Consider the following 10572-nt stretch of genomic DNA (forward strand, 5'->3'; position numbering starts at 1 on the left):
AGATAGGCAAAACAATTTGGTTGACAAGGCACAGATCCTGAACTAACCTGTAAGACTAGTCCGGTTTTTGGACAGGTAAAATGGGGGAATTGTAAGGAGAGTTTATAGGCTTTAAAAGGCCATGCTGTAACAGGCAAGTGATAACAGGCTTTAATCCTTTTAAAGCCTGCTGCGGGATGGGATATTGGCGTTCGTTGAGCGGGGTAAGGGTGATTAGGTTTTAATGAGATGGTAAGGGGTGCATGATCGGTTGACAAGGAGGCAGTAGAGGTATCCCATACTTGTGGGTTAAGGTGGGGAGATACAGGGGGAGGATGCGAAGGAGGCTTTGAACTGAGGGAAAAGGCAGCAATGAGGTGTGGCTGTAGCCCAGGAATAGTCAGGGAAGCAGATAATTTAGTTAAAATGTCTCGACCTAATAAGGGAGCTGGGCCGGTGGGGATAACTAAAAATGAGTGCATTAAAGAATGTTGTCCAAGTTGGCACCAGAGTTGGGGAGTTTTAAGAGGTTTAGAAGCTTGGCTGTCAATACCCACAACAGTTATGGAGGCAAGGGAAACAGGATTATAGGGTGGGGGAGCAGAGGCTGAGGAAGAATTGGGACTTGGCTTGGCCTGGCAAGGAGCAGCCTGGGGAGGAGGGGAGAGGTCAGATGAGTCTGTAGAAAAGAAGGATTCAAAGGACTCAGAGCTTGGGGTGGAGACTGAAGGAACAGGCAGGAGAGAAAGAAAAAAGATTTGGGACAAGTCTCTTTGGGAGCAGAGACTAGGGAGGGACCAATGTATAAAAGAATGCCTGGATGTCAGGCACCTCAGACCATTTTTGCCCATTTTTCGACAAAAATTGTCTAGGTCTCGTAGGATGGAGAAATCAAAAGTGCCATTTTCTGGCCATTTAGAACCATTGTCGAGTTTGTATTGGGGCCAGGCGGTGTTGCAGAAGAAAATAAGATGCTTAGATTTTGGGTCAGGTGAGAGTTGAAGAGGTTTTAAGTTCTTGAGAACACAGGCTGAGGGAGAAGAAGGAGGAATGGAGGGTGGAAGGTTGCCCATAGTGAAGGAGGCAAATTTAAAAAATAAGGGTAGAGACACGGAGAAGGGGGGTGGGGAGCAGCCCTGAGCTGCAACATAGGGGAGCAGCCAAAGCAGCTGTCCCCACAGTTGATTTGCCATCAAGGGAATGTGGGTGAATGCGGAGATCAGACACCAATGGAACATGGGTGAATAATCAGAGACACATCCCCACAATGATTAAACACCAAGGGAAGGCTGCTTCCCAAGTCCGTGACCGGCGCCGGAGTTTTGGGTCCACGGATAAAATGTGTCTCCTTTGTCTCTACCAGAAAATAAAAGGAATTAAAATTAAGAGAAGAGAGAGATTGAAGGGTGGCGCCAAGATTGAAAGGAGAAAGAGCTTAAGGGATAGTGAGAGAGGTTGGAGAAGAGAGTAAAAAGAGGCTGCTTGCCCGATTTAAAATCAGTGAGATGTTCCTTGGGCTGGTTGGTCTGAGGACTGGAGGTCGTATGTGGATCTCTTCACAGAGTGAGGGTGAGGACAAGGGACTGGTCTCCCGAAGGAGTCCCACTGACCCAGGTCTTCGGCATGAAATGTCTCACGTGTCCGTGTGAAAAGAGACCCCCAAAGAGGCTTTGTGTGAGCAACAAGGCTGTTTATTTCTCCTGGGTGCAGGCGGGCTAAGTCCAAAAAGAGAGTCAGCAAAGGGTGGTGATATTATCATTAGTTCTTACAGGTTTTGGGATAGGTGGTGGAGTTAAGAGCAATGTTTTGGGGGCAGGGGGTGGATCTCACAAAGTAAATTCTAGAGGGTTGGGGGAATTACAAAGAAACTTCTTAAGGGTGGGGGAGATTATAAAGAAACTTCGTAAGGGTGGGGGAGATTACAAAGTACATTGATCAGTTAGGGTGGGGCAGAAACAAATCACAATGGTGGAATGTCATCAGTTAAGGCTATTTTCACTTCTTTTGTGGATCTTCAGTTGCTTCAGGCCATCTGGATGTGTATGTGCAGGTCACTGGGGATATGATGGCTTAGCTTGGGCTCAGAGGCCTGACAATGTTAACATATCCTGATGTTAGCATATGTTTTAGCTTAGCTTAATGCTAGCTGAATATTTCTTTTGTCTGGTTATATACTTATTTTAAAAATATGAATATTCTGTATCTTTTGTTGTTGTTGTTTAGGTGTATTGTTTCGACTTCCTAGAAGAGACCCCCAGGTACAGTGGGACACTAGCTGCTACTAGTGCACCCAAGCCTGAGAATCAGGAGAAGCCTCACAGTGACACCCCCAACTGAGGAAACTCACAGAGCTGGGACATACTCTACTTCTTCAGAAAAAAGTATACTGACTAGAGTGGAGTCCCCCTGGGGAGTCAGAAAGCCTGTGAAAGATCTCACTTGTTCAAAAGTCCAAGTGTGAATTACTGTCTCACAGATAAACCAAAGTATTTTGAAAAACAAAGGGGAGAAAAGAAATTACTCCCCAGAACTCTCAGGCATCTAGAGGACACCGAAGAACTTGGGAGTCAGCTGCTTCTTGTGTGCAGCCATGAAGTCTGTGCACTCCAGTCCCCAGAACACAAGTCATACCATCATGACGTTTTACCCAACCATGGAAGAATTTACAGATTTCAACAAATATGTTGCTTACATGGAGTCCCAAGGCGCACATCAAGCTGGCCTTGCCAAGGTAATTCCACCCAAGGAATGGAAAGCCAGACAGATGTATGATGATATCGAAGACATCTTAATAGCCACTCCCCTCCAGCAGGTGACCTCTGGGCAGGGAGGTGTGTTTACTCAATACCATAAAAAGAAGAAAGCCATGAGGGTGGGGCAGTATCGCCGCTTGGCAAACAGTAAAAAATATCAGACTCCACCACACCAGAATTTTGCAGATTTGGAGCAACAATACTGGAAGAGCCATCCCGGTAATCCACCAATTTATGGTGCTGATATCAGCAGCTCCTTATTTGAAGAAAGCACTAAACAATGGAACCTAGGACACCTGGGAACAATTCTGGACCTGTTGGAGCAGGAATGTGGGGTTGTCATCGAGGGTGTCAACACACCCTACCTGTACTTTGGCATGTGGAAGACCACGTTTGCTTGGCACACGGAGGACATGGACCTTTACAGCATCAACTACCTGCACTTTGGGGAGCCCAAAACTTGGTACGTGGTGCCCCCAGAACATGGTCAGCGCCTGGAATGCCTGGCCAGGGAGCTCTTCCCGGACATTTCTCGGGGCTGTGAGGCCTTCCTGCGGCACAAGGTGGCCCTCATCTCGCCTACAGTTCTCAAGGAAAATGGGATTCCCTTCAATCGCATGACTCAGGAGGCTGGAGAGTTCATGGTGACCTTTCCCTATGGCTACCATGCTGGCTTCAATCACGGCTTCAACTGCGCAGAAGCCATTAATTTTGCCACTCCACGATGGATTGATTATGGCAAAATGGCCTCTCAGTGTAGCTGTGGGGAGTCGACAGTGACCTTTTCCATGGACCCCTTTGTGCGCATCGTGCAACCCGAGAGTTATGAGCTCTGGAAACACAGGCAAGACTTGGCCATTGTGGATCACACAGAGCCCAGGGTTGCAGAAAGCCAAGAGCTGAGCAACTGGAGAGATGATATAGTACTTAGAAGAGCTGCTCTGGGCCTGAGGCTTCTCCCAAACCTCACAGCCCAATGTCCCACACAGCCTGTGTCCCCAAGGCACTGTTACAACCCAAAAGGCTGTGGCACTGATGCTGTGCCTGGATCCGCATTCCAAAGCTCTGCATATCATACCCAGACCCAGTCACTTACTCTGGGGATGTCAGCCAGGGTTCTTCTCCCTTCCACTGGAAGCTGGGGTTCTGGTCGTGGTCGTGGTCGTGGTCGCGGTCAAGGTCGAGGTCGAGGTTGCAGTCGTGGTCGTGGTCATGGTTGTTGTACTCGAGAACTGGGGACTGAGGAGCCAACTGTTCAGCCTGCATCCAAGAGGCGCCTTTTAATGGGTACAAGGAGTAGAGCTCAAGGCCACAGGCCTCAGCTCCCGCTTGCCAATGATTTGATGACAAATCTGTCCCTTTGAGTGGTGGCCTTCCGCATCTTGCCAAGGCTTCTGGCTGCTGCTGTGTCCCTGATCTTCAACTCCTGGGGCCCCCACTGGATCGTGATGAAACCATGCACCCTGGCCCGTGCCTGCTATCCCTCAACAGCACTACTAGTAATCTCCCTGATGTTGTCTGCATGACTCCTCCCAATGTCATTGTGCCTTTAAGTTTTCCAGGGACACTGGTGGGGACTGGAACTGATTAAGTTCACCAGGGACACTTGCCTGGTGAACATGGGCAAGGTTGTAACAATGGACCACTTTTACGGCTCTAGGGTTCTGACTCCAACTAAGTTTTCCAGAATCTCCTGGGCTCCTGACTCATCTGCTGGGGCTAAAGACACTGAGTTTAGGGATATTTTCCTCCAATACATGATCAATCCTCTGGATCCATGGCTATGGAATATGGTGACAAATGTCAGTGTCTCTCTTATTCCAACCCCAGGATCAGAGAAGATTCCTGCCAAGGACAATTGTAGCCTGGGTCTCTCCTCAGTGAAGATTCTTTACCTGCAGTAACTGACACATTTCCAAGGCCCCCAGATGCTGTCTCCAACTGTGACAACCAGGGCTCGCAGAGGCCACTGAAGTCCCCTCCCCAAAGGTTGCCATAGGATGTTGTAGTACCTCTCAGGGATTCTCTGTCTACTCCACATATTTGCCTGTGGCCTTCACCATGGCCAGATGCCATGGACAGCACTTGTTTCTGATGTCCCCCTTAGGATACCTCCCTTATAGTGCTATGGGTCCAGATTCCATGGTAATTTGGGCCCACATTGGATGATGCTGAGAATCTGACTGAACCTCTCATTTTTACTTCTCATCTGGTCCTCTGTGTCTCTGACTCTGGATTCCACTGGACATTGCTACAACCCCAGTGAGGTTCAGGGCTTCCCACAATCCTTCAATTGCAACATGCCCTTTATCCTAGGCCACCGTCCACTGCTCATGTACAAACTAGACCTTTTGACCAACTGAGTTACTTAGCCAGTTATGGCTTCAGAGGTATTTTGTAACTATACTGATGTTAACTAAATTTGCTGTCTCTAATGTATATCTCCAAAGAAAATAAAAGTCTTAGTGCATGTTTTTTAAATTAGAATAATATAAAATAGATATATCAAAAAGAAAGTGATTTAGAAAAGTGATTGAGATAAAAGAATGGGGAAACTATACCAAGCAAAGAACAAACATAAAAGTAGATTTACAGATCTTAATATCAGGCAAACTTGAATTGAGACCAAAGGTACATAGCATGGATCTTCACAATGCAAAATACTAAATTTCACAATGAAATTACAGCAGTCATCAATATTCAAGTTCGATATAGTAGAAATTATAGTAGATAAAAGACAAGTTTAAAGAAACAGATTAAAAATAGGAACATTTAAGTCACCAGTATGGTTTGGATATGTGTTTCTGCCCAAATCTCATGTGAAATTTTAATCTCTAATGTTGGAGGTGGGGCCTGGTGGGAGATGACTGGATCATGGGGGTGGTTTGTCATGAATGATTTAGCACTATCTCCATAGTGCTATTCTTGTGATACAGTTCTAGGAGGATCTGGTTGTTTAAAAGTGTGTACGACCTTCCCCCTCTCTCTTCCTCCTGCTCCAGCTATTTATGATGTGCCTGTTTCCCGTTTCATCATGATTGTAAATTTCCAGAGGCTTTCCCAGAAGCAGAAGCTCCTATGCTCCCTGCACAGCCTGCAGAACCATAAGCCAAATAAAACTCTTATCTTTATAAATTACCCAATTTCAGGGATTTTTTTTTTCGATGTAGTTTCACTCTTGCCCAGGCTGGAGTGCAATGGCTCAATCTTAGCTCACTGCAACCTCTGCCTTCTGGGTTCAATCGATTCTCCTGCCTCAGCCTACTGAGTAGCTGGGATTACTGGTGCCTGCCACCACACCCAGCTAATTTTTCTATTTTTAGTGCAGATGGGGTTTAATCATGTTGGCCAGGCTGGTATCAAACTTCTGACCTCAAGTGATCCACCTGCCTCAGCCTCCCAAAGTGCTGGGATTACAGCCGTGAGGCACCACACCCAGCCTTCAGGCATTTCTTTACAGCAATGTGTGAATGAAATAGTCACTCATCCAAGGCAGAAAAAAATGGAGAAATATAAGGATATGGAAAATTTAAACTACATTAACAATAAGGTAGTATTGACATACTAGATGATAGAAAATACTTCCTCTCTTCAAGTGCCAAAAATGCTGAATTTTCACAAAACAATAAATATCTATTACATGCATAAACTCTGCACCAAGAAAGCCTGATTTTGTTCCCAAGTTTCTCTTATCAGCTTGTATGACCTTGAAAATTACTTAACCTTATGACTCAGTTTCCTCAACATAAAATGAAGATAGCATCTACCTCATGTGTGTAGTTGACAGTTCTATGAATATATGCAATTTGTTAACATCAATGCTTGGGACACAATAGCATTATTGGAGTGTTTCTAGATGTAAAACTTAATAAAATACATAAAGAAATATATGAGATTCATTTACAATAGTGCTGAGGAAAATCTGCAGCCTTAAGTATTTTCTCCATCATATTCAAATAATGAAAGTAACTGGATTAAACTTCTAATGTACAAGTTAGGAAAAGATAAACTGAAAGTAGTTGGAAGGAATTGATACATGTATACACAGAAATTAATGAGTTAGAATAACTGTAAAATGTATACTAAATCAACACAAAGCACCAATAATATGGATTTTTTGTTAGAAAAATTAACTTACTAGACACAAAAAATTTAAGACTAAATTTCTGTGTCTGAAATATAGAAAGAGCAGAAGATCTGCCTATTCAAAAATGACAAGGATTAGACAAACTTGCAGAGGAATTGTGTGACATCTTCATTTCTAGTATACCTAGGCCTTTAAAATGAGAAAAAAAATTCACATTTTAAAATAAATACATCATTGACAGAAAATCCTGATGAATTGCAGAATGAGAGAAAATTATGGACAAAACTTATTGAGGAACATCAATGTAAAAATTTTTACTTAAATATTAGCTAAGAGAATCTAAATACGTTAAAAGAGTAACATATGATGACTACATGGGATTTATTGCAGGAAGGTAACAATAGTTTAAAGCAAGGAAATCTGGAAATATAACTTATCTTGTAAATATATCCAGAAGTTATATGATTATGTTTATAGATGCTGATAGTCATTTGATAAAATTCAACAGTCAGTCTTGGTTTGCTCTCACAAGGAAGCAATGAACCCTTTCATAAAATAAAATACAAAATTGTTTATCTAATAGTGAGATATTTTAGACCCAAGCCACCATTTTCCTTAATGTGAGGTATTTGAGGCACTTCAGTCAATAATTTATGGAATTTGCACTATTAACCACTGAAAATATTTTTAGAACTATAATTGATGGAAGGGAAGAGACAAAACTTATTTTGTTGTGGTTGCAGTTGATAAGGCTGAATGTGGGGAAAACTCAAGGAGGAGGTTAAACTTCTAAATGGTTTCTTTATGGTTACCATGCTGGCTTCAACCATGGCTTCAACTTCCAGGAGGCCATGAATTTTGCCACCATGGAATAGATCAATTCAGGCAAAGTGGAGTCTCAGTGCAGTGGTGGGAAAGCCACTGTGGGCATCCTGTAACCCAAGTGCTATGACCTGTGGAAACACAGTCATTTGGGGCAGTTGCAGAACCCATGGAGTCCAGGGCACATGCCAGCCTGGAGATGCCCACCTGGTGAAAGATCCAAGTGCTGGAGAGGACTAGCCTGGCCCCAGCCACCACCCATGTCAACAGGGTCATCACCCACACAACCTATGGCCTCGGGCTGTGGTTCTCATTGCCTTACCCTTGTGCCTGGTGTTCCGATGGCCTTTCCATCCTGCAGTGATGCTTCCCAGCCCACGAACTTAGCCTGGACCCACTGCCCACCCCAGCTATACCAACCCTGGTCTGAACCCCTCAACTGACAGACGTGGCCATGGTCCTTGCCCTCTGTAACTGGGGGCTTAGGAGCCAATACTCCAGGCTCCAGCCAGGAGGTGTCTCTTGATGGTCACAGGGCACACAGCTTTAGGCCCTCAGCCTCAGGCCCTGAGTCTAAGTCATTGCCCACAGATGGAGCATTGATGAACAGGCCTGCACCACTATGCCCAGGATCCAGCATTCTGCCAAGGATTCTAGGTGCTGCTGGGCCCCTGCCTCTGAGCCCATGGTCAGTCTTTATATCTCACTGCTCTGCTAAGTGAGGGCTTCTCGATATTGCTCACATTTACATCTCAGCATTTTGGGCACATTTTCAGACCACTACAATTATAAAGCCTCTCAGTGCTGAGATAGCCCCTCTGGTGAGGCACCTGCATGCTGCTGAGTATATTAATCATATATTCTTTATCCTGCAAGACCTTTTAATGTCTTGACACTTCTACTTCTGTGTCACCAGCTGAGATTTCATCCACTGGACATGAGTATCTCTGAGAACGAGGTCTTCCTGGGTTTGCTGGGAACTCATCTATCCCAGCGTCCCAATTGCTGAAACAACTATGGAGGCTGCTGCACTTCTGAAGAATTCACAATGTGGTTCCCCTTCAATCTTCTTCCCTTACCTACCCCTGCCCCAACTCTCCCTTTCTAGCAAAACTAGCCTCTTATGACCAATTAGGTCAATAGAGTTAGAAAAAAAGTATCATCTTTCTGAGTCATTGAGGTATTCAAAATGTGATGTCACCAGTATTTGCTCACAAATGAATTAAAAGTCACCAAAATGTAAGATCTGACTTTCTTTCTAATATTGTAGTTTCAAACAACTTGGAAAGGAGGTTATTCTCCATGCATTTTTCTTCATAGTTAGTTGAAAACTTTTAAGGCAAAATGTATTTTATGGGCTGGTTACATTGTGTGGTGATGCTGAGCTCAGGGCATGGTTGTGGGGTTCTGGCTGTCTGGCCAGGTGGGAGCACTGGGTTGCAGTCATACTTTGAGGCTGGCCTTATGCCCAGCCTGGTTCTCAGCTAAATAGCAGGACCCAAATTGCTGGGAAAGATGAGCAGCCCTAGGCTGAAGGTGCCATTATCTGACTATCTTCTCTCCCGGGCTCCACTGCCTTTTCAAAGCTGTGTGTATATTTCACACTGGTAACTCATTCACTCAACCCAATATTGTCCCCAAATAAGTGAGCAAGGTTTCAATCAGGAATGTGTGCTGTATAGAAACTAAAAAAGGACTGGACAACAGAGCAGAATGAGCTGGGGCTGGCTGAGTGGCCAGTCTCAGAAGGATTCACTGAGCAGGAGACTTTGGGGACACAATTACAAAATGGGGAGGTCCAGAGCAGAATTCCCCGCTTGCAGGGACCAGCAACTACAACAGACCTAGCATAGAATGTGGTGAGTTTGTGTTTCTAGGAATACAAAAGAAGCTTATTTGTTTCTGGGACACAGAGAGGAAGGGAGAGAGGCAGGGGGCAGAACATGGAGGGCCTTGTGTCCCATGTCAGGTGCATTATGTGATGTTCCTTCAACTTGAAATGAGGAGGCCTTAAAACAGCAGTGGGAAAGATGTGAATGACACATTTAAGTAATCAGCTTAGTTGTTCTGTGGAGAATGTGTGAGTAGGAGAAGCAATTAGACTATTTATAATAAAAGTGAGAATGACAGTTGCTTACACTTAATTGTTAGTATTGCAAATGCACAGAAATGGAAAAATTCAGAATATATTATTCATATTGAAAATGATAGTTTTGATGAAGAAGGAAACATTCAGAGAAGCAAACCACTCCCCACCTTAGTACCACCCTTCCTTAACTTCCCCACTCCCATCCAGAATTTCAGGAAGGCTGTAAATTTTGAAGCATGAGTAATAAAAACCTGGTGCTCGTCTAAAGTTCTCAATAAAGAGCAGAAAAACTCTTATCATCCTGTCTCTCCCATTCATTCAGGCAACTTTGTCTTTCTTAACATAACAAGAAGTTTATTCTTTGGAAAATTCAAGCTGAGGGAAAACATAGGGTCTCCAGGCATACAGGAGGATGGACTGAGATGCCTGGCTGAAAAGGGATTTAAGCTAATAGTGACATGGTGGAACCAAAGATGAAAGTACACTGCATTCACTGGAAGGGAGTAGCCCAAGAGAACTGTTGATCCCTGAGTACATCCTGCATGACCAAGGAATGAAATTTTATGTGATAGATAAAAGCCTCATTGGCCCTGGAGTGCAGTAGGCAGACAGCCTTCAGCTGCAGAGAGCTGCCTCACCCAAAGCCATGCCTCTTCCCACTATGGCCCACATCTCATGACTGCTCAGTGCTGGAGCATAAATCTTGGCCATCTTTGCTCAACTTAGCACATTGCTGAAGGGCCATTTGTGCTCCAGATTTGCCGAGAGTATCTTTGGCCCTAATCCTCAGCTCCAATTTTCCCTGTGCTCAAACATGCTTCCTTCCTCTCCTTTTCTCAGAT

The 10572-nt window shown here is 44.5% G+C and overlaps 2 protein-coding genes across 3 annotated transcripts in view; one reads left to right on the top strand and one right to left on the bottom strand.

The window, feature by feature from the left end:
• The window catches only part of CWC15 (CWC15 spliceosome associated protein homolog), a 63546-nt gene extending 59581 nt beyond the window's left edge, over positions 1-3965 (bottom strand). For both annotated transcript variants that reach the window (XM_055356106.2, XM_055356107.2), the window contains exon 1: positions 3829-3965. The gene's annotated coding sequence lies outside the window, so the exon portion shown is untranslated. The remainder of the gene's footprint in view (positions 1-3828) is intronic.
• On the top strand, positions 2401-4250 carry KDM4E (lysine demethylase 4E). Its single transcript, XM_031016523.3, has one exon. The coding sequence runs from the start codon at positions 2570-2572 to the stop codon at positions 4094-4096; it is 1527 nt and encodes a 508-aa protein (XP_030872383.3). The 5' UTR covers positions 2401-2569; the 3' UTR covers positions 4097-4250.
• The last annotated feature ends 6322 nt before the right edge of the window (positions 4251-10572 follow it).

Source organism: Gorilla gorilla, chromosome 9 (assembly GCF_029281585.2).
Source record: "Gorilla gorilla gorilla isolate KB3781 chromosome 9, NHGRI_mGorGor1-v2.1_pri, whole genome shotgun sequence".
NCBI classification, from domain to species: Eukaryota; Metazoa; Chordata; class Mammalia; order Primates; family Hominidae; genus Gorilla; species Gorilla gorilla.